This window comes from Saimiri boliviensis, chromosome 4 (genome assembly GCF_048565385.1).
Source record: "Saimiri boliviensis isolate mSaiBol1 chromosome 4, mSaiBol1.pri, whole genome shotgun sequence".
NCBI classification, from domain to species: Eukaryota; Metazoa; Chordata; class Mammalia; order Primates; family Cebidae; genus Saimiri; species Saimiri boliviensis.
This window is the reverse complement of record NC_133452.1, coordinates 12,140,002-12,164,157: the sequence shown is the minus strand read 5'-3', so window position 1 is coordinate 12,164,157 and position 24,156 is coordinate 12,140,002. Positions and strand designations below refer to the sequence as shown.

Below are 24,156 nucleotides of genomic sequence, written 5' to 3'. Positions count from 1 at the left end.
AATAGGTATTTTTGGTGTCAGAATTATTGTATTGCATTGATCAGCTCATCCACTGAGACGGGGCACGGAGCACTGCTGATCTGCCTGTCTTCGGCCCTGCCCACAGGACCTGTCAGCTAGAGAGGACATTCGGCGGTGCGCGTGACCTTCGCTTCTGCCTGCGAAGTTTGGGTTTCATAGGCCCGCTTCCCAGGGGGGCACTGTAGGTGCGTGACGTAGTCCAAGTGCCGTATCAGTGTTTGTCGTGGTTTCCAAGCAGATGCTGAAGGAGGGGATACCTATGCTGCTGCTGCCTCCTCCTCCCCCTCCCCCTGCATTGGGTGTGGGGGTGAGCAGAGGCAGAAGACCTGTGAGCTGGAAGGCCCATGTCCTACTTCCCAGGTCGCGAATGTGGCACTTACATGGCAGGAGGACTTTGCAGATGTGATCAGGACCTTGAGAGGGGACATTATCCTGGATGATGTGGATGAGTCCATTGTACTCACAGGGTCCTTAAAAGGTAGAAGAGAGAGGCCGGGCAGGGAGCAGGAAGTTGATGTGAAGAGAGAAGCAGGGATCTGATTGCTGCGATTGCTGAATTTGAAGAGGAAGGAAGGAGCCGAAATCCAAGGGATGCAGGCAGCCTCTGGTTGCTGGAAGAGATAAGGAAAGGCATTCTGTCCTACAGCCTTCAGAGCAGATGCAGTCCGGCCCACACCTTCCTTTCAGCCAGCGAAACCCATTTCAGAATTCTGACCTGCAGAACTAAGGTCATAAGTCTGTGTTGCTTAAGCCACACTGTGTTTGTAGTAATTTGTTGCAAGCGTAAAGGAGACTAATATGTCATTCTAACACCATTGTGAGCTTTTGAGGCAGGCTGATGGAAAACGTGTGACTGTGGCTTCCCAGTACTTTTTTTAGAAAAGTACCGAACCTGAGAGCCTAATAACCCAGGCACCTCATTTACTGTGAGCAACTCCCCACCCCACGGCCAGCAAAGTCTGCTTAGTCCTCAAGACAAGGGGCTTCTGGCTGTTCATAGAGGTTAATGATTTCCTTGATTATCTTTAGGTTACTCTGCCCTCTCCCTTCCCCAGAGAAAACCCAATTGAATTCAAGTGAGCATTGGGAAAATATTCATTCATTAAACTGGTTCTTAACCTTTCTGGGGGGCACTGACCTCTTCGAGATTCTGTTGAAAATGAGATTTTAGCCCCCATAAAAATACATATCAAAAATTTGCGTGCAATTTTGGCCAGGTGCAGTGGTTCATGCCTGTAATCCCAGCACTTTGGGAGGCCGAGGTGGGCAGATCACTTGAGGTCAGGAGTTCGAGACCAGCCTGGCGAGATGGCAAAACTCCATCTCTACTAAAACTACAGAAAATAGCTGGATATGGTGGTGCATGCCTGTAATCCCAGCTACTTGGGTGGCTGAGGCAGAAGAATCGCTTGAACCCAGGAGGCAGAGGTTGCAGTGAACCAAGATCTTACCACTGCACTCCAGCCTGGGCAACACAGCGAGACTCTGTCACAAAAAAAAAAAAAAAAAACATTGCATACAATTTTGAATACAGTTTTGTATACAGATTCCCCCAGGAGCTATCTCTTGAAGCTCCAGTGGCTGCCAGGGGCTTCCTCTGTCACCCCAGTGAAGAGCCCTTGTACACATTAACGCCCATTGAGGCTGATGAATGACTGTTTTCCTGGTAAGTCTCCTCATGGTCTTTGCCCGGTCCTTAAACCATATTCAGTGGATCCTCATTATTTGTGGATTCCATATTTGTAAATTCACCTGCTCTCTAAAATTTGTTCATTACCCCAATATTAGTACTCACGGACACCAGCAGAGTGGCGAAAATGTGTGACCCGATGAGGCTGTTCCAGCTGAAAAGGACACTCTGCCATCTTGTCTCAGCCTCTCGGTGTAAACGAGCGTGGTTTTCATGATTTGTTTTGTGCCATGTTTTTCATTTTTGGTGTTTTTCTTCGTAGTTTCACCATTTGAAAGTGCTGTCTAATGTTTCCAAGTGCAAGAAGGCAGTGATGTGCCTTACGGGGAAAATATGTGTGTTTGATCAACTGTATTCGGGTTTGCATTCTAGTGCCAGTGGTTCCGTGTTAACAATCAGCGCTGCGCAGATGATTCCTGACTTACAATTGTTAGTTCCAGTTTTGATTTTTTGACTTCACAACAGTGTGAAAGCAACAGTCCCTCAGTAGAAACCATCCTTCAAGTACCCGTGAGACCATTCTGTTTTTCACTTTCAGCACAATATTCTATAAATCTCATGAGATAGTCAACACTCTGTCAGAAAGTAGGCTTTGTAATTCATGATTTTGCCCAGCTGTAGGCTAAGGTAAGTGTTCTGGGTATGTGGAAGGCAGGAGAGCTATGGTGTTTGGTAGGTTAGGTGTATTTAATGCATTTTCAACTTAGGATATGTTCAGCCTGCCTTGGGTTTATCAGGATATGACCCCATTGTAAGTTGAGAAGCATCTATTTATTCAGTAAAGTGTCTTTTAAATAGAAAAACACATACAACAACTTTATGTTTTGATTGACAAAAATGTTGCAACCCGAGGCTTTCAGGAACATAACTCTGCATTTCCTCTAGGAGCGCTGCTTGCTTCAGTATCTGCTGGTAACTCTATGGAACATAGTTATTGTGAATAATGGGAATTGTGTGTATTTTCAAGTTGCTGGCCTCTCCAGCTATGCTGGTAATCAGTCCTGCTCTTTAAATCATGTCTTACCATCAGTCCTGCCTAGAGAAATGGAGGAGGGAGGATCTGTGGTCTTAAGGTCTGCCCCAACTCTCTGCCCCGCCAGCCGCATCCCGAGCACCAGCCTGGACTGAGCCATCTGTTTGGTGGGTGGTAGCGGGTCATGTTGTGAGGCTCTGGTGCCTGCCTTCTGGCCTCCTGCGCTTGCTAGAGGAGAACAAGGCGGGAGCAGTCAGTCCCTGCTGGCTCCTGAGACAGGCAGGTCTAGGGCTGCCAGCACCCACTTCTGAGGGGCTGAGGGTAGAAAGAGCTTCAGAGGGGAGGATGGGACTGTCAGAATGACCGAATTTCCAATCCCAGTCGGGACGTGTGGTCTGATGGGGTTGAAGGGGATGGGGACGGTTGAGAGGAACCAGGAAATCGAGTCTGTCCTGGAAAATGTGGCACGGTGGATCTTTTGAGTTGGGGTGTCAGGGTGCGTGTCAGCTAAAATGAGGTTCACCTGCTTCAAATGCTCATCAGGCTTTCTACACTTGCCTTTCTGAGTCGATATCTTTAGAGACAGCAGGAAGTGATGGAAGTCAGTTCACAGTCCATCTGCTCTGAGGGCTTGCTATGAGGGTCTGATGTTTTCTGTCATTTTTTTCTAACATTTCTCTTTGGGATCTTAGTTCCTAGTTGAAATTCCTTAACTGTGGGAGTCAAGGCAGTCTAAGAATCCTTTCCTGTTGCTTAAGAGAATGAGGCAGAGAAGGAGCTGTCTGCCCCTTTTCTTACTTCCATGATGACATAGAAATGGCTCCTTCCAGCCCAAGGGTTCTTGTGGGGCCCAAAGCTCCTCAAGGGCCCTGTGCATAGGATTTGAGGATTGGTTTTCTTGGGTGGGGAGAAAAGTCTGTTTTTATTTTTATAAATCCTGCTTGAAATGGAGCACTTCTGGCTGGGCACATTCGCTCGTGCCTGTAATCCCAGCACTTTGGGATTACAGTGCAGATTACGAGGTCAGGAGATGGAGAACATCCTGGTCAATATGATGAAACTCTGTCTCTACTAAAAATACAAAAATTAGCTGGGCGTGGTGGCGTGCACCTGTAGTCCCAGCTACTCGGGAGGCTGAAGTAGGAGAATGGCTTGAACCTGAGAGGCAGAGGTTGCAGTGAGCTGAGATTGTGCCACTGCACTCCAGCCTGGTAACAGACTGAGACTTCATCTCCAAAAAAAAAAAAAAAAAAAAAAAAAAAAAGAAAAGAAAAAAGAGAAGAAAGGGGGGGCAGGGAGAGGGAGGGAGGGAGAGAAATTGATCACTTCCTCTAATTAGGAAGGCAGGCAACCAAACTGATACGTTAGCTACATCTGTGACTCTGTCACCAGTGTGGGTTAGCCATATATGTGACTCTGTCACCAGTTGCAATTACAGCTATCTTCACATCACATTAGAGTTGTTTCACATATTTTGAAATCGTATTTGCTCTCATCACTAGTTTTAAATTGAGATGGTTAATACACTCGACTGGATTTTGTTATTTAATATGCTGTTAAGGCAAATATATTGCTATACTATAACATTTTAAAAAATATGTTGATAACTAGATTTCAATAAGCTTGGTATTCTTTGTGATCATATTTATTTTGTTGATTTTATAACAGCTTTAATGAGATAATTTCCATACCACACAACTTACTCATTGAAGTGTACAACTCCATGTTTTTTAAATATATTTTCAGGGTTTTGCAACCATCACCATCACCACAGTCTAATTTTAGAACATTTTTGTGCCCCTTAAAAGAGACATCATACTCATTAGCAGTCACCCCCATCCCCCCTTTCTCTCCTCTCAGCCCCTGGCAACCAGAACATCTACTGCTTCTCTCTAGAAATATGCTTCTGGACATCTCATCGAAATGGAATCTTTCTGAGACAGAGTCTTGCTCTTTTGCCCAGACTGGAGTGCAGTGGCATGGTCTCAGCTCACCGCAACCTCCTCCTCCCCGGTTCAAGTGATTCTCCTGCCTCAGCCTCCCAAGTAGCCGGGATTAAAGGCCCACTACTATGCCCAGCTAATTTTTGTATTTTTAGTAGAGACAGGGTTTCACCATGTTGCCCAGGCTGGTCTTGAACTTCTGACCTCAGGTGATTGCCCACCTTGTCCTCCCAAAGTGCTGGGGTTACAGGCATGAGCCACTGTGCCCAGCCAAAATGGAATCTTTCTGAGGTCTTTTGTGACTTTTTTTTTTTCATGTAGCATAATGTTTTCAAGGTTCATCTCTGTTTGTATTTTGTTCTGTGCTCTTAAAACACCATTCTGAGAAGGGGTCCAAGGGCCTGCCCGTCATGGCCAAAGGGGCCGGTGGCATCGTTGGAGAGGTTAGGGTTCCCTGCGCCTAACGGTTCTTCCCTCTGTCAGTTTTGCTTTAAAACTAGTCCATGCCTTGGCTTGGGCATGGGCAATCACTGCCAAAGACCCGGTGGGCAAGGCACGCAGCTTACCTTGGGATGGGTTGGACCCAGGCCCTGGGCACTCAGAGATACCCAGGCACCTCTGCCCAGCCTCTCCAAGTTAACCACCTCCAAAGGTACCTTGGGTGGGTGGGCACCTCCAGGATGTAGCCTGTAGTGGATGATACCTGTGGACAGGGACAGCAAGGTAGAGTCATAAGGCCCCCAGTATCTGCCCCCAGCTAGCACCAGAACCACAGGACCCCAGCGCCTCCAGCCCCCAGGAAGCTGTCAGCGCTTCCAGAGAGCAAGCTGTTCGTGGGAAGGTCTGAGTCCTTGCAGCTCTGTGATTCGCGAATCGCAAAACCTCCACACTTGGTGTTTGTGGGCCGAGCTATTGTCTTTGTGTTTTCTTTTTGGAGTGAGTGGGAAGCCAGCTTGGCAAGCCGGGTGTGAATGAGCAGGAGACGCTCACTGATGCCTTCTGCAATGTGTTTCTCCCCCAGCTCCGGAAGAAAAGGAAGTCATTAAAGGACAGTATGGCAAGCTCACGGACGCGTACGGCTGCCTGGGGGAGCTCAGGCTGAAATCTGGTGAGTAGCCCTGGCTGCAGCAGCAGGCGCCAGGCTCCCCGGTGGGCAGGAGCGTCTGCATCTGGAGGGGCCTCAGGGCAGGCGTTCTGTTCGACTGCTCCTCTCTTTTAAGATGTTTCTTTATGCCTTGGAACCTGCTCCTCCATGCAGGTGGGGAGGTCAAGGTGAGTGCTGCCTGGTTGTCACCTGCCTGTCCTGCGGAGCAGGGTGGGGCTCCCAGCGCCCCCACCCTGTGCCGGGGAAGCTCGTCTTCATTGCTTGCTGGTGAGGGCCTAAGTGTTTCCAAAATCTGGTCTGGGGGGTCTGCTCAGAGCGTTGTCTGCAATACTCTAGAAGGTGCGCCAAGGTGGGTGGGTGAGGAGAGGGACCAGGGCAGATGCCGGGTGGGCACACGGGTGGGCTGGGAGTTGTCAGTAGGAGAGAAAAGCCGCCGATGCGTGACTGTCACGCAGTGTGGGGTGGGAGGGAGAGGAAGGGGAGAGAACTTCCAGGAAGACATGGGCATCTCTGTTCACTCAGAGAGACTCAAGGGCAAGCAGGGTGGCCGGCTGTCGTAGGTGGTCACAGCCAGCCTCTGGAGTTCCTGGAGTCGGGAGCCCTGGGGCCCTCGCTTCCACTGCCCGTTTTCGTCCTCCTCTCTCAGGCCCCCCCTCGGTATCTGTGACCTGGCTGTGGACGTCTCCTGTGACTTCTGGGGCTGAGACAAGAGCCCATTCGCATTCCTGATTCTCGGTCCCACCTGGTTGAGATGGGAATGGCTGTGTGGATCGCCTAGGCTTTCCCTAGGCTGAGCACGCATCTCCCTCCACTGCTCACGGCAGCTGTTACCAGAGACTGGGGCTTTTTAAAGCTGCCGGAAAAGCGCTGTTCCGTGGTCATTCCTTTCCTGGGTCTTTTCTGTCATGGAATGTTTTGTCCTAAACTCTGACGATTACAGTGATCATTTCCAAATAGCACTTAGGAAAAAGACATGGTACCCACATGACAAAGTGCATTTACGACATGTCTGTTTCGTGCCAAGAGCTAGACATACATTCACTTCTTTAATCCTAAAAATAGGCTACTGTGATAATGCATCTTTGTCCCTGTTTACGGTAAAGGCAACAGGCTCAGAAGCTCTAAGTGACTTGCCTTCGGTCAGAAGCTTAGCTGGGCTTCTAGCTGCCTCCCAGTGCTTGCTTTTTCCATGAACATGTGCAGGCTGCTGAGGGTTTTCTGCAGGATTTTCCGTTCTGCAGGGATCTTCCTGCAGTTGCAGAAAATCCCCGTGGACCTCACCTTCCACAGTGGTGACCTGTGTGGCGCTCACTTAGGAATTTGTCACTTAGGAGTCACACAGAGTCAGTCATACAATTGGTGTCACACAGGTGGAAGTCACACAGTTGGAGTGGCACTCACTTAGGCATTTGTTAATGTGGCTCCCTCGGGCACCTATGGGGTAGGTGCTGTGGTCACCCTGCCTTGCAGATGTTCCATCCATGCCGATGCCTGTTTTTCCACATGGTGGCATCTGGGCCCCCAAGATGCCCCCCAGTCTTGGCATCTTTCAGTTACAGTTGGAAGCTGCTTTTGATCCATACATGAATGACTCGTTTCGCATCTGACGGGGACTGGGATTGAAGGAACGACAGTAACTGGCCCAAGGTCACACCATTCTCAAGTGGTGACCTGGGTTTTAAACTCATGCCTTGTGGCACCAGGGACTGCCTTCAACCACCAGGCTGTGCTTCTATCTGAAAGGGACAGGTGGCTGAGCTGACAAGGGGGACAGGAAGTGCTGTCCCTTTCCCCATCCCAGGGAAGAAGTGGCTTTTTCCAGGGCTGTCATCTAACAGTGGCTGTGGGGAATTGATCCTAACCGGTAAGGGTGGCAGCCCCAAAGGAATCTTATTAGAGGGAGCCAGGGTATCTGCGGGGGTCCGCAGGGCCTTCTGGGGCAGAGGGCACGGAGAGGAGACCACCTCCCAGGCTGCCTAGGCGAGGCTTCCCTGCCTCCAGCCAGTCAGCACCACCCCACACCCCACAGAAGTGAATGAGGGTCCTTGTGGGTCATGTGAGACCAGCCCAGCTCGGAGGCTTTGGGTGCCCCCAGCCCCGGCCCACCTGTGAGATTCACCCTCCAGGGTGGGTTGGACTGTCTCTGAGTGTGGTGTGTATGAGTTTGACTTTTGGGATGACAGGATAATTTGGCCTGTTTTCAACACGTTCTGGAAAGTGTCCTAAGGCATCTGAAGGATAGAAGGATAGCGCTTTAAATCAAGTTTTTCCAGTCCCCACTGGCTACCTTAGGAGCATTTCAGTTTAACTTGATTTTCTTTTCCCCTGTAAGTCCCTGAGTCAGAACTGTGGTCTGTTTTCTTTTGTGTTCAGCTGTTTCTTTTGTGTTAGGCAGCACAGGGTATAGCTATAGCTGTGTGACTCCACCTGTGTGACTCCAATGGTGTGACTCTAACGTGTGACTGATTCCACCGGTGTGACTCCAATGGTGTGACTACAGCATGTGACTGATTCCACCGGTGTGACTCCAATGGTGTGACTACAGCGTGTGACTGATTCCACCTGTGTGACTCCAATGGTGTGACTCCAGCATGTGACTGATTCCACCTGTATGACTCCAATGGTGTGACTCTAATGTGTGACTGATTCCACCTGTGTGACTCCAATGGTGTGACTCCAGCGTGTGACTGATTCCACCTGTGTGACTCCAGCATGTGACTGATTCCACCTGTGTGATTCCAATGGTGTGACTCTAATGTGTGACTGATTCCACCTGTGTGACTCCAGTGGTGTGTCTCCAGCGTGTGACTGATTCCACCTGTGTGACTCCACCTGTGTGACTCCAGTGGTCTGACTCCACCTGTGTGACTCCAGCAGTGTGACTCTAATGTGTGACTGATTCCACCGGTGTGACTCCAGCCTGTGACTGATTCCACCTGTGTGATTCCAATGGTGTGACTCTAATGTGTGACTGATTCCACCTGTGTGACTCCAGTGGCGTGTCTCTAGCGTGTGACTGATTCCACCTGTGTGACTCCAGCATGTGACTGATTCCACCTGTGTGATTCCAATGGTGTGACTCTAATGTGTGACTGATTCCACCTGTGTGACTCCAGTGGTGTGTCTCCAGCGTGTGACTGATTCCACCTGTGTGACTCCACTTGTGTGACTCCAGTGGTGTGACTCCACCTGTGTGACTCCAGCAGTGTGACTCTAATGTGTGACTGATTCCACCGGTGTGACTCCAGCCTGTGACTGATTCCACCTGTGTGATTCCAATGGTGTGACTCTAATGTGTGACTGATTCCACCTGTGTGACTCCAGTGGTGTGTCTCCAGCGTGTGACTGATTCCACCTGTGTGACTCCACCTGTGTGACTCCAGCAGTGTGACTCTAATGTGTGACTGATTCCACCGGTGTGACTCCAATGGTGTGACTCCAGCGTGTGACTGATTCCACCTGTGTGACTCCAATGGTGTGACTGATTCCACCTGTGTGACTCCAGTGGTGTGGCTCCACCTGTGTGACTCCAGCAGTGTGACTCTAATGCATGACTGATTCCACCAGTGTGACTCCAATGGTGTGACTCCAGCGTGTGACTGATTCCACCTATGTGATTCCAACGGTGTGACTCTAATGTTTGACTGATTCCACCTGTGTGACTCCAGTGGTGTGACTCCAACGGGTGACTGATTCCACCGGTGTGACTCCAATGGAGTGAATCCAACGTGTGACTCCAATTGTGTGGCCAACTACAACCTTGTAACTGACTCCAACTGTATGACTAACTCCACCTGCGTGACTCCAACTGTATGACTGACTTCCACTCTGTGACCCCAATTGTGTGACTGACTCTTTGTGACTCCAATGGTGTGACTGATTTCAATGGTGTGGTTACCTCCACTGTTGACTGACTCTAACTGTGTGACCTCCCCCTGTGTGATACCAATTGTATGACTGACTCTGTGTGACTTCAGCTGTGTGACTGACTCTGACTCCACGTGTGACTCCAATTGTGTGACTGATTTCAACGGCGTGGCTAACTCCACTGCTGACTGACTCCCACTGCATGACCCCCGCTGTGTGCCTCCCACTTTCCGTTGCCATGAAGACCACCTGCTGAGTTGGGAGTAGGCCTCCCTTTCAATGTTTTTGGCTAAGGATCTCTGTGCAAAGAAAGAGGCTTCCCCACAGGCTCAATTTCGAAAAGTTTTTCCTTAGTTTGGGACAAATTTCAATCTGCCCAAATTAGCCTTTTACATTAGAAATTGAGAAACATGCACAAAAATTCACGAAAGCTTTTTTCCAGGTTCCAAGGTTTTTGTAGAAAGCCCAGAGTCCCCCCTTCCTTCCTGAAATGCCTGCAGGAAGGGGTTGGAGCTCCCGTGATTAGCCAGGGAGTCAGGCTTCCTGAAGTTTACACAATGCAAAGCATAAAAAGTGAGAATGCAAGGGAAAACAAAAACGTATCCTAGTGATTATAGTGATTTAACGTCTCTTGAACTTGAGCTATCAAGGCCTCCCTGTCTCATAGCCTCAAGGGACTCCATTCCTATCCCAGACTGTAATGAATGGTGTCTCCTGGAGTTGAGCAGTGCACAACCTGTGAAGCTGTACACGACAGCCCATACATTCTCTAGTAGACGGCCCTCTTGGATTCTAGTTCCCTGTTCGCCGCTGATATGCATTTAATCTCTCTGGGGCTGTTTTCCCGTCTGTAACCCCAGGAAAACTGCCTCATCCCTATCTTACCTAGTTCTTCGGAGGTCCACATGAGCGATGCACATGGTAGCCTTGAAGAGTGTGGTGTGCTCCTCTAACACCAGCCAGGCTGGCTATGGGCAGTTTCTTAGAGTGTGGCCTGGGGACGCTGCCACCACTGAGAAGCTCTGCTGTCTCTCTTCTGTCCCTGGGAGGGCTGGAGGGAGGAGGGTGCTGGTGGGAGGGGACCGGCCTACAGAGGGCTGAGGCTGTACAGGTGTGAGTTGAGGGCCGCTGTGTGGCCTCAGGGTGTGGATGCCTGGTGGGCAGCTCCTCTGCAGAGGCCAGCAGAGGCTGGTTTCATGGGCAGTTGCTTCAGAAGGAGAATTTTCTGAAGAGGCATGCTTTGGGATGCAGTGTTCTCTAGCAAGTCTTGAAGCGACTGGCCTTTGTCAGTCTTAGATTAATTTATTTTAATTCCTGTGGGCAGTGATGGGGTAGTACCAAGATAGTTGACACCCAGCTCCCTGGGGGGAAGCTCTGAGAAGATGCAGCATTTACCAATTTCCAAGGTGTAAATTCACTGGCCAGGGCTGATTTCAGGTTCCCAGAGTGGAGCTGGGGAAGGATCCACACCATGGGTGCTGACTGTGGGTGTTCACGGCTGTAGCTGCCGCTGCCTGCACCACTCTCATGATCTGCAGAGGGGAGGTGGAAGAGGACCCTGGAGCCGCACCACGTGGGTATGTGGCGCCTAGGGTTCTGAGCCTGTGGGTGGTGGGGGAGGCTCAAGGGTCATCTGGCTGAAGCTTTCCCCTTCACAGGTGGGAAAGCCTGGACGTTTTAAGTCCTGTGTTTGGAGATTTAAGTGTGAGGGTGTCTGTGTGAGCAGAGGGACAGATAGGATGGCTGGAGGCCCCCCAGGGTTGGAATTGGCACAGACGGGGCTGGGAAGGCAAACTCAACACAAATGCCAGCCCAGAGCACAGTGGGAGGCCTAGGGTGGCCCCGGTAAACAGGGCCTTGTGTCTGTGAACACGCAGAATGACCCCAACAGCTAGCTTTCCTGGCCTGAGGATGAATGACCGAGGACCTGCCTGGGGCCCTCGCCTCCCTTGACCTCACTCTGGCGGCTCCTTCTGACCCATGCATGGCTTTGCTTTGGCCAGAGCCCTGGAATCACAGCCTTTAACCTGGAGGGGCATCGAGACTACTGGCACATCTTCTTTGGATGCCCAGAGAGGGCAGGAGCCTTGCCTGAGGCCACACAGAACCCGAGGTGTGCAGAGCCTGGAGCCCCAGTCTTCTGAGTTTCTTCCCTTGCTATGAATCCTTGATGGTTTCAAGGCCCTGTCTCCTCCTCAGCTGAGGACTGCCGAGACTCCCCAAGCCTAGTTAGCTTCTTAGCTGTCAGAGAGTTGATCCTGCCTCACAAAAACCAATCCTGCACTCTAGGTGAGCATCGGGAGGGGCCTCACACACCTGGAGCAGGTGGAGGTCAGTGGCCTGTACCACACTGGCAGGTGACCCGGGAGTCAGTGACCCCCGACAGTCTGATGTTAGGCTCGAACCAGGATGCTTTCCTTAAAACCGGTAGTACAGGCAGGCATGGTGGCTCACACCTGTAATCCTAGCATCTTAGAGGGCCAAGGCAGGAGGATCACTTGAGCCTAGAAGTTCAAGACCAGCCTGGTCTGTGTAGCAAGACCCTGTCTCTACTTAGCAGTGGTAACTACAGCACCAAGAGCAGTGGTGCATGCCTGTAATCCCAGCTGCTTGGGAGCCTGAGGTGGGAGGATCGCTTGAACCCGGGAAGGGGAGGTTGCAGTGTGCTGAGATCAAGCCACTGCATTCCAGCCTGGGTGACAGTAAAAGACCCTGTCTCTAAATTTAAAAAAAAAAAAAAAAAAAAAAAGCAAACAGCAAACCCATGATACACAGAGAATGTAGTCGGGCTGTCAATGAAATTGGGCAGGACAGAGTGAGGCTGGGATTGAAGGAGAAGCAGTCGGTGCTGGGCTAGGTAGGCGGGGCGGGGCCTTCCTAGAGAGGCTGTCCTGAGGCTTGGGTAAGGCTCTCCCACAGAGCCCTGTGGTCATACCCGTCCCACCGCCTGTCCGGGGCACACAGGCAGGGGCAGTTCTAAGGAGACGTTTCCAGGGCTCGGCTCTTTTCTGTCATGGAGCGCCTGTGATGGAGGACGGTGTTATTCCCCCTGCAGTCGCCCTGCTCCCATGTTAGGGCAGAGGGCTGGCCTTTGTCTCTTCTGGAAGCACACCGCGTTCCATGCTCCAGGGAGTAACTTCCCCTAGGATTCCAGACAAAGGGACAGTTCAAAAGCTAGTCAACAGCGCTGAAGCAAGTCCTGAACGAGGTGACAGTCTGTTTGCAAGTCAGGTGACAGCAGCTGTTCGCTTCCCCCATCGTGGAAGGAGAATTTAACTGGCTGTCAGCCGATGCATCAGCAGCCACTTTCTCAGCGGGCTACCGTCCTTTCTTCTTAGCGCTAACTCAGAAGGACTTTGAAGAATCGAGTGACGTTTCTATAATGAAGCCTTTCTGTTCCCATCTATTTATTAATGTGAACAGGATTTCTTCATGTTTGTATCTATAAAAATGAAAATTAGAATTAGAATTGGTGCAGAACCTACTTTTATTCCTTCAAAAAATATTTATTCATCTCATTAAGAGATGCCTTTCCAACACGTTTTTACTTTTCATATTACATGGTTATTTGTCGGCCAGGTGTGGTAACTCACGCCTGTAATCCCAGCACTTTGGGAGGCCAAGGTGGGCAGACCAATAGAGGTCAGGAGTTCGAGACCAGCCTGGCCAACATGGCGAAACCCCATCTCTCCTAAAAATAAAAAATTTAGCTGGGCATGGTGGCACATGCCTGTAATCCCAGCTATCAGGAGGATGAGGCAGTGAACCTGAAAGGCAGAGGTTGAACGCCGGAGGCAGAGGTTGCAGTGAGCCAAGATTGCACCACTGCACTCTAGCCTGGGCGACAGAGCAAGACTGTCATCTCCCAAAGACCCTACCTTTTTATACCATCACCTGGGGTGTTCCTACTTCAGCATATTAATTTGGGGGTGCACACGTTCAGCCAATAGCAGGTACACTGGTTGACCATACTCTTTTAAAGGGTACGGCAAATGAATACACACACACACACACACACACACACATACACACACACACACACACACACACATATATAAATTTGACAAAATTTTTATTTACATTGTATTTCACATCGTTTGGCAGGTTAGGTATCATTGGAATAGTCAAGGCTCTTTTTAAACACTTTGAGTTGAGGAGCGCACAGCTGCATGGGCTGATGGGGTGATCAGAACAGGGCGGAGAAGCACAAAATATACTACATGAGGATGGAATTCTGTTGGGGAAGGACTGGAAATATGAGTGAAAGTTCCACACGGTAGAAAAAAGTCACGTTCCTGCGATCCTGTAAATAATAGATGGCGTCTGAGTATCACATCACTGTGGAGATTGCACTGGATGCTGCTAAGAGGCTGGAGGGGTTTGAGTTTTACGTGTCCCTATTTAGAATATGCTGCACAAGATATTATTTACAACCATTTCAACTACCGATGAAAACTTTCCATGGCAGTTTTTGAAGGAGCAGGGAACGCTGTGTCCACGTAGGTTGCTGTGATAAAGTTCTGTAGACTGGGTGGCTTATCAACAACAGAAATGTATTCACCATCCTGTAGGCTGGAAGTCTGAGATCAGCAGCCCACAGATTGGCTGTCGGTGAGGGCCTGCTTCTCCGTTCGTAGATGCTGCCTTTGCTCTGCATCTGACGTAGTGGAAAGGTGAAGGAGCTCTCTGGGCACAAACTGCATTCATGCGGGCTCCACTGCCATGACCCAGTCACCTCCCAAAGACCCCACCTCCTAACACCAGCACCTTGGGGGTTCCTACTTCCACATATTAACTTGGGGGTGCACACATGCAGCCGATAGCAGGTACACTGGTTGACCACACTCTTTTAAAGGGTATAGCAGGTAGGCGCAGTGGCTCACACCTGTAATCCCAGCACTTTGGGAGGCCGAAGTGGGTGGATCACCTGAGATCAGGAGTTTGAGACCAGCCGGGCCAACATGGTGAAACCCCATCCCTACCAAAAATACAAAAAAAAAAATCCAGGTGTGGTGGTGGGTGCCTGTAATCCCAGCTACTTGGGAGGCTGAGGCAGGCAGGAGAATTGCTTGAACCTGGGAGGTGGAGGTTGCAGTGAGCTGAGATTGCGCCACTGCACTCCAGCCTGGGCAACAAGAGTGAAACTTTATATATATATAAAGGGTACAGCAAACCAACCTGATTGGAAACTGTGGGACTTTGGGGCTAGATGGAGCATGAGCTTAAAGTGAAACCGACGTTTGCGTTTTGGCTCCAGCGCAGACTAGCTGTGTGCTTGGGCGGGTGATTGAGCTTCCCTGGGGGACGGTCACGCATGTGTGAAATGGCAGTGCTGGGCCTGAGACAGCAGTCTGGTTAAGCAGGTTGGCGATGTCATCTGCAAGGAGGTGTCATTGGGAGCACCAGCTCTCAGGCCAGACTTGGCTTGAGTAACTCGCCCAGGTGCTGTAGCTAGAAAGTGGATTTGGATCCCAGCTCCCCGCTGTGTCACCCTGGGCAGGCCGCTTACCCTCTCTGTGCGTCTGTTTCCCTCCCTGTGATATAGGGCTGATAAGGGCATTCCTCCCGGTGGGTGGGAGGTTGGAGTCCGGGCCTGCGCAGTGCTGTGAGCAGAGCCCCTGCTTACACTGCACTCAGTAGACACGGCTCTCCTCACCCCAATGCACCACCCCCGACCCCCTCCTCCCTGCACCCAGGAGCCCTGGTGCTCAGTGGCGATGCTGTTGTTAAGAGCCTCTCCCAGCCGCCACAGTGCCCCCCTCCCCAGCCTCCCCCAGGCCATGGTCCTGTCCAGGAAATGCAACCTGGGACTCCTGCCAGGCACTCAGCCCCCCACGCGGAGGCTGTTGAGGAAGTGGTGCTACAAATCAGCTTCATGTCTCGCATGGAGTGATGTCATGGAAAATTTTCCATACCTCTGGCAGCCACGGGGGCCATCCTCCGGCCACTGCGAGGGCACTTCTGCTGATCTGTGCTTTTCCCTGTGCTCAGTGTGTCAGAAGAGGCAGGTGGGCACTGGGAGCGCTCTGTGGCCCAGGCTCTGATGAGAGGCTGCCAACCCTGTAACCCCACGTGTCCTACTTGAGAAGCTGAACTCTGCCCCCTCCCTGTCCCCAGTGTGATAACTTCCTTTGTTCTTAGGTGGTTTGGAAGTGGTTTCCTGAGGATGTGTCCGGGAGATGTGATGGGGCCAATCCCACTGCCGGGCTGGCACCCCACCCCGTGGCATATCAGTGGGCCCTGGGAGCCCTGAGCCACCCATTAAATGAATGCACTTTAATGGCAACCACATGCCACCCTGCCACTAGCAACACGCTTCTCCGTATGAAGTGTGATGAGGAAATTGGGGTGGGGGTGCTGGAATTGGTTTTTGGGGTCTCTTCCCAGAGTGTAGAGAAATCTGATCCAACTCCCCCGATCGTTTGCAGAAATCTCTCTTGGTGGATCCTTCAGACCCCGGCAGGGTGGAAATTGTGTCTGGGGACTAGAGCCATGCCAACCCCCAAAGGCTGGTTTCCACCCGAAGACCTCTTGGGCCCCGTCCTGAGAGTGGGCACGGCACTGCCAGGCACCCCCGATGCAACAGCGAGGTGAGGCCCCAGAGAGGGCTGCCTCATTCACCTGGCCACAGCGTCCAAGGCAGTCTGGGTAGCGCTTGGCAGGAATTTATTTAGGAAGCATTCAGCAAACTGAGTGTATGCGGAGTAGGGAGATGATCATGAAACCGTCCTGCCCCCAGGAAGCCCCTCCCTGGAGGCACAGGTGGAGAAGGAGGTCACGAGCTTTGTGTGTGACAACTGCTGATAGGAATGCTATTGGCACATGCAAGGGGCGCCTGTCCACGTCTTGGGAAAGCAAAGAAGGCTTCCTGGAAGAGTTGCTGCCAACTTGACCCAGAAGGATGAGGAGGAGTTCTTCCAGTGAAGTGGGGAGGGCAGGCGCAGGATGGTCCCCACGGAGCACAAGGGGGCACTCGTGTTGTTCCAGAGGATGGAATGCTGGGCCCAAAGCCCAAAGTACTGTGGGGGCAGAGACAGGTAGGAGGTGCATGGAGAAGGGGTTGTGGAGGTCTTGCTGGGCAGATGGTGGTGGGACGTCCCAGGCAGGGGAAGCATCTTGGGCAAGAGCCCAGGATACCAGGTCATGCTTATGGCACATTGGAGCAGCTGGATGACAGCCAGTGCAAGAGGGAGCCGGCTGGGATGGCTGACCCGTGTGGTGGAGGGGCAGAGGTGGGGGCAGGGGCAGGGGCAGGTGGGGGCGGAGCAGGGGCCAGCTGCAGTGGGGAGGGCCTTGGGAGCTTCTGTCACATGGAGCCATTGCAGGAGGGAAGTGGGTGGCTATGATCAGATGGCTTTGGGAAGCCACTCCTCTGACAGAGTCGGAGAAGACAGACCCCAGGCTGGGGGTGCTGAGTCAAGGCAGTGCCTGAGGAGGCATTGGGGAAGGTGGTTCAGAGAGGCTTTGGGGGCAGGTCCTGGGGGTCTGGAAGGGCTCTAGGCCAGGAATTCTCAGACTCCTGGGGGCATCAGAATCACTTGGAAGGCTTGTTACAGCAGAGCTTGTCCCACCCCTAGGCTGCTGGGTGCCACAGGAATCTGCATTTCTAACAGGCTCCCAGGGCATGCAGACCTGCTGGCCAGGGTTCCCCACTTTGAGAAGCACCACCTGAGGCTTATGGGACAGGGCAGTTCTTGAGCTGCTGAGGTGGGCAGTGCTGTGGGAAGGCGTTGCGTTCCTGGCGGCCGTTGAACCTGGGCTCTGTTCAAGCTGCCTGCGGAGCTCCAGGCGGCCAGGCCGGCTGCCACCCTGAGCTCTCCTGTCTGATTTCCTTTCCAGGTGGCACATCTCTGAGCTTCCTGGTGCTGGTGACAGGCTGCACATCTGTCGGCAGAATTCCAGATGCTGAAATCTACAAAATCACTGCCACCGACTTTTACCCTCTTCAGGAAGAGGCCAAGGAGGAGGAGCGCCTCATAGCCTTGAAGAAAATCCTCAACTCAGGGGTGTTCTATTTCTCATGGCCCAACGACGGGTCTCGCTTTGACCTGACTGTCCGCACGCAGAAGCAGGGGGATGACAGCTCTGAGTGGGGGAACTCCTTCTTCTGGTGAGGGTCCTGGGTCCCCTGCAGAGGGTGGGCTCTGGTTGGCACCCGAGGCCGTGACCTCCACTTGCGCCACCCCCGGGTTATGGGTCACCTCTGGAGAGTTAGGACCCAGGCTGCTCTCAGCACTAGGAGAGGAAAACTAACCCTGAACTCCCCACCACCCGCCTCAGGAAATGTGTTCAATATAGATTTTGAAAAAAACCTGGCCAGGCGTGGTGGCTCATGCCTATAATCCCAGCACTTTGAGAGGCCGAGGCAGGCAGATCACTTGAGATAAGGAGTTTGAGACAAGCCTGGTCAATGTGGCCAAACTCCATCTCTACTAAAACTACGGAAAATAGCTGAATGTGGTGGCGCATGCCTGTAGTCCCAGCTACTCAGGGGGCTGAGGCAGGAGAATTACTTGAACCCAGGAGGTGGAGGTTGCAGTGAGCCAAGATTGGGCCATTGGACTCCAGCCTGGGTGACAGGGCGAGACTCTCATCTCAAAAAAAAAAAAAAAAAAAAAAAAAAAAAAAAAAAAATATATATATATATATATATATATATATATATATATATGTATGTATATATATTATATGTATGTATGTATAGCCAGGCACGGTGGCTCATGCCTGTAATCCCAGCACTTTGGGAGGCCAAGGTGGGTGGATCACCTGAGGTCAGGAGTTCCAGACCAGCCTGACCCACATAATGAAACCCTGTCTCTACTAAAAATACAAAAATTAGCCAGGTGTGGTGGCACATGCCTGTAATCCTAGCTACTTGGGAGGGTGAGATAGGAGAATTGCTTGAGCCCAGGAAGCGGCAGTTATAGTGAGTGGAGATGGTGCCACTGCACTCCAGCCTGGGCAGCAGAGCAAGACTGTATCTCAAAAAGAAAGAAAGAAAGAGAGAGGGAGGGAGGAAGGGAGGAAAGAAAAAGAGAAGGAAGAAAAGAAACAAAACAAAACCCTGCTCCATAAGTAAAAAACACAGGACCCAGTGTCCGCCGAGTGCTCCCTCAGTCCCGAGTGCTGAGCTCAGTGCTTCTGCCTGGGCTGGCTCTTTGAGTCTTCTCAATCATGGTTACCTCCAGTGTGCAGCTGTTTACTGCTGATGCTTAGAGAGCACTGTGTTCGGGTCACCGTGCTAAACTCTCTCTGCTGGTAGTAACTCATCCTTACAAGAAAAACCCTTATAATAATTATGTGGAGACTCTGTTACCCCATTTTACAGATAGACTTAGGCATCAGTGGTCGAGGGAATTTTGCCAAACTCCACACACTTAGTAAGTGGCTGAGCCAGGATTTGAACCCAGGTCTTCTGGCTCTGGGTCCCAAGCTGGTCATCACAACGCTAAACCAGCCCCATCAACGGGGAAGCTGAGTCAGCCTGCCCGAGGGGACCTGTAGCAATGTGCTGAGGCTAGTCCCGGAGCCCAGGGGAAGGCGGCTGGATTTCTGCACGTTTAGGGTCTCTTGGCGCTTTTTTCCTCCACGGCAGGACACAGACACGCGTGGACAACTCTGTAAATACGTAAATTATCTATTGGCCTTTCTGGACATAATGCTGTTTCCGTCACATTTGCACTGATGCCTGAAGATGCCAGGCAGAAGCAAAAATGAGGAAGTCCCGCTGTGGGCGTGGTTCCAGTGAACCTCATCTAACGTAATGTTTTAGAATCCAGCGCCTGCCTTTTGAAGCTATATCAGTTTTCCCAGCTCTGAGATGGGACTAGCGAGGTGTATTCCTGGCCTGTTTGTGCCTCTCTCTCTTTGCCAGAGGCATGCATAGGTTTTCCTCTGGCCATGGTGCTTTGGATGCCCCACAAGTGAATTCCTGACTTCTGCTGGGAGAAGGGGACCCTCCCCACATCCCTATGTCCATCCCAATGCTTCCCACCCCCACATCCTCTTTGATTCTCTAGTATTGTGGATATTTGGGGGCAGCAATGTGCTCAGACTCTAAAACACTTATGAATCAAGGCTGGGCACAGAGGCCTCACGGCTGTAATCCCAGCACTCTGGGAGGTCAAGGTGGGCCAATCACCTGAGGTCAACAGTTCGAGACCAGCCTGGCCAACATGGCAAAACCCCATCTCTACTAAAGATAAAAAAAGAATTAACAGGATTTGGTGATGTGCGCCTGTAATCCCAGCTACTTGGGAGGCTGAGGCAGGAGAATCACTTGAACTCGGGAAGTGGAGGTTGCAGTGAGCTGAGATCACACCATTGCACTCCAGCCTGGGTGACAGAGTGAGGCTGTCTTTAAAAAATAAATAATAAAAATAAATAAAAAATAATAAAATTGTGAATCTCCTGCTGATCTCATTAAAAATGCAGATTCTGGGATGGCAGGTCTAGGCTGGGCCCAGGACTCTGCATTTCAGTGCTGCTTGTCTGCAGACCGCAGGTTGAGTGGCAGGCTCCGGGGGATGGCATTTCTGTGAATCGCTAGTTCCATTCTGCAGGGCCCAGCAGGTGCCCCTGGAGCTGCGCGTGTTCCCCTAACGGCAGCCACACTCACACACACAGGGGCTATGTATTATGAGGTGTCTTCGTGCGGACACCATGAAGCTATTTTCAACCAGAACTGTCAGGTGAGCGGAGGTGAGAGCGCTCGGCGGCGGCGAGGGTCCCTGGAACCCATAGGGAATCCTCGGGGTATCTGAATTGCACCAGCACCTCTGCAACTTCTCGTCCCACGCCAGCTCTGTGGCTGGAGGTGTCAGGGGTGCTAACAAAGTGAGGCAGGGGGGATTCACAAGGTGGAGGCTGAGGGAGCTTGGGAAGGAGGAGCCACAGGGCGTCCCTTTCTGAAGGGAGAGGAGGAAGTAACTCCTTGAGGTTGCCGGGCTCCTCAGCTGTAACACGCCGGGGCGTGGTTTTGGGGCACAGGGTGGAGCCCCTAGAACTGACCACAACTGAGTCACCACAGGCAGCGTGGTCCTGGGCTTGATTGCCTACACGCCTCTTGCTGTGGTGCAGCGCCTGAGGTCTGGAGACCCACAGTAGGAGTCAGGTGGGGTCAACGCTGAGCGTGGCCAGCACTTGGAGAGTGAGCAGCAGGCTGATGTCACCTTTCTGGGCTGGTAATTGATCACACTGACAGTTGCTTCCCAGTACAATCAGGTCCTGGGAGGAAACTCTTTGAGGATCTTCCTCCTGGGGATGAGCCATCCTCCCGCCAGAGGGTCAGGCAGCGTCACTAGAAACAAGGCTGATTTAAGTGTCCACTTGGCAAAAGGTTTCTCCTCCTGAGTCCTGGTGATAGTGGCCATAACTGTACAGCTGGCAGACTCTGGACTATTCTGTAGGCTTTACCTTGATGCCACATGCAGATTTAATATGTGTGTCTCTGGATCTGGCTGATCGTCTGAATTTGAGAGAGCGATTTGGAAGAAGGACGTGGTTTTGTACAGCAATGCTTCATAATCGTTTTTCAAGCAGAGGAACGCTGTGGCTATACGACCTCAGATGGGGTCAGACGCAGGCTGTGTTCCCTGTGGGGGTGCGTGTGGCTTTGGTCGCAGTTGGGGAGGCTGACCTGAAAGCAGGGAGCTTGGAGAAGCCCCCTGGGACCCCTCAGAGCCCACAGTACAGATTTCCAGCAGCGAGAAAACGCTGCCGCTGTCTTTGAGGAAGCCTCAAGGGCAGGAATTGCGTTCCTTTTTTAAACAAGTAGGGCGCTGTGATCTAGATTCACTCAGTGCCCTGGAAGAGGGCGTGGGGGAGTCATCCTCCCTGGGAGTGAGTATGGGGCCTCAGAATGGTACCAGTCAGGTCCCCTGGGTGCTGAAGCAAGTGGGCCAAGCCAGTCTCAGGGATGTGAGTACGATGTGACTGTTCACAGGTGCAAATGGAAATGTAGGCCCCATGAAGAAAAGCTCGAGGTGAAGAGCATGGTCTCCGAGCTCCATGCCACCACTGGCTGGCTTTGTGGCCTTAGACAAGCACTTTACTTCTCTGTGCCTCAGTTTCTATATCTGTAAAATGGGGTCAGAGATGATACCTTTCACTTAGGGTCACTTCAAGGGTGAAATGAGTTAATCCACCCCAAAGTACTTAGAATGGGGCTCAGTGCACAGGATAAATGTCAGCTGTCACTCGACATTTATCCTTATGTCATTCACACATATATATATAATGATCATCATATAAATCATGTATATAACGTCATATATATCATGATACAGTGATATTATTATGTCATTATCATCATGGACTCCAGAGCCTAGAATGGTCCACTAGCCATGGAGAGGAAATACTAGAGCTTTCGTTACATTTTCTTTTCCTCGGATCCTTTTTTATTTTGGAGTGCTTTGTAGTGCTCTCTTCGTATTCATCCCATGGTGCATGTGTGTGAATATGTGCGTCGTTTAAATAACGGTTCCCATAGTTAATATGATTTTTAATCATTTATCATCTTATTTCATTTAAGTTTTTACCAATTCATTTTTTACTGATGGGGCCTGCAGTAAAAACTGTGAGGCCCACAGGGCTGACCGGAGGCCCCTTTGTAATTCCCCGAAAGGTGCACGCCGGCTCACTCTCCAGCGCCGCTTCCGTTGACCGACAGTGATGACCTGGTGGTAGCTTTGGGAAAGGACTCCCCGGCCATCCTCCTGTACATGACACAGTGGCCCTGCTATTTGGGTTCTCTCTGAAGCACATGAATTTCCCAGATCTATACATCCCAAGTGCAGAGTCCATCGGGGAGCAGCACACTCTTGCTGACCCAGAATGCTGCACCGTGTGCACCCCCCTCCACCACCCTTCAGCCACACTCACTTTCCAGACAGCGCACCCCCGCCACCACCCAGCCTGTTCTTCAGCCATACTCGCTTTCCAGACAGCATGTGCTGCAGGATGTCAGGTGACCAGAATTGGTGTGGGGCTCTGTTTTGCAGGAACCAGCTGTTGCACGTGCCCTTGAGGCAGCACCAGGTGAGATGCTGTGACTGGCTGCTGAAGGTCATCTGTGGGGTGGTCACCATCCGCACCGTGTACGCCTCCCACAAGCAGGCCAAGGCCTGCCTCATCTCTCGCGTTAGCTGCGAGCGTGTCGGTGCTCGCTTCCACACCCGCGGCGTGAACGACGATGGCCACGTGTCCAACTTCGTGGAGACAGAGCAGGTGAGTGCCCCAGCCCATCCGTGGCACCGGATGGTTCAGAGTGGCTGCCGCTCTTGCACACGTGCTTTCCATCTGGTGCAGAAGGGGCCCTGGTGTATCTGTCATGGTCTCCGATCAGGCTCCCTCCTGGAAGTAGAGAACAGCACATGTAATTGCACTTCGTGTGAGAATATGACCTCCGGTTTGCATGGTGTATCGTTTCTCATTCACATCTCATGCTGGGAAAACGCTGCTTAGCCGAGGTATTTTTAACCAAAAGGAATCAGGAATTTTTGCCATGGTCATGAAAGGTGGGAAGTTATTCCAAGAGCAGCTGACAGATGAACAAAGAGGGTTTGAAAAAAAATTTTTTGACAAAAATAAATAGATCAATACAATGGGTAGATGAAAGAAGAAACCATTATTTTTTACTCTAAATCAGATGAAGCTTCTCCTGGAAGCCAGTATTAGCACCCGGAGCTGTGAAATCTGCGTGTTAAGCAGCTGCTCCCACCGCTCCCCTAGAATATAGCCATCTGCTTAATTTCTACTGGATTTTTTTCTAAATTCTGTTCTCATTCCCAGAGATACTGCCTGACAGCTTTTTAATTTTTGCTCTAACTTGCAATCTGTAAGATAAGGCCACCATGTGGAATACCAATGGCATAAGCCGTGAGAAAGGAAGCCCCACAAGGCACATGTACAGTGCTCCTGCCGGGCAAGCTGGGCCCCCTGTGTTGACTGAGTGAAGGTGTGGCTTTGCGTCTCTCCTCACTCCCGCTGCTGCGAGAGGAACTCCTTATGTGGATTTCGGCCGCTTTAATCCAGCATAGATTTGAACTCCTGCCTTTACTGTGTGGGACGCTCTGCCTGCTCCAGCATTCAGAGGGTGGGCACAGAGAGGCAGCGGCTCCACTCAGAGGAACATCGGAGCAGGGGCCCTAACATGGGCAGCAGGTGCAGTCACTTGCCTGTAATTCTCATAATGTCGGCACTGTGGCAATCAACGAGGCTGTTAACATAAATATCTGCTTAAAAATGAGATTGCTTTTGGCATCTTCATCATGAAGTCTTTGATTGTTCCTGTGTCCAGAATGGTATTGCCTAGGTTGTCTTCCAGGGTTTTTATAGTTTTGGGTTTTACATTTACGTCTTTTTTTTTTTTTTTAATTAATTTATTTTTTTAGACGGAGTTTTGCTCTTGTTACCCAGGCTGGAGTGCAATGGCATGATCTCAGCTCACTGCAACCTCTGCCTCCTGGGTTCAAGCAATTCTCCTGCCTCAGCCTCCCGAGTAGCTGGGACTACAGGCATGCACCACCACGCCTGGCTAATTTTTGTATTTTTAGTA

At 51.2% G+C, this 24,156-nt stretch overlaps 1 protein-coding gene across 5 annotated transcripts in view; it reads left to right on the top strand.

Annotated features, from left to right (window-relative positions):
* SYNJ2 (synaptojanin 2) overlaps positions 1 to 24,156 on the top strand; it is a 122,080-nt gene that overhangs the window by 33,684 nt on the left and 64,240 nt on the right. For all 5 annotated transcript variants that reach the window (XM_010344300.3, XM_010344301.3, XM_010344299.3 and 2 more), the window contains exons 2-4: positions 5,649 to 5,735; positions 17,439 to 17,709; positions 22,601 to 22,826. In XM_010344300.3, coding sequence (XP_010342602.1) covers positions 5,649 to 5,735; positions 17,439 to 17,709; positions 22,601 to 22,826 — 584 coding nt within the window. The remainder of the gene's footprint in view (positions 1 to 5,648; positions 5,736 to 17,438; positions 17,710 to 22,600; positions 22,827 to 24,156) is intronic.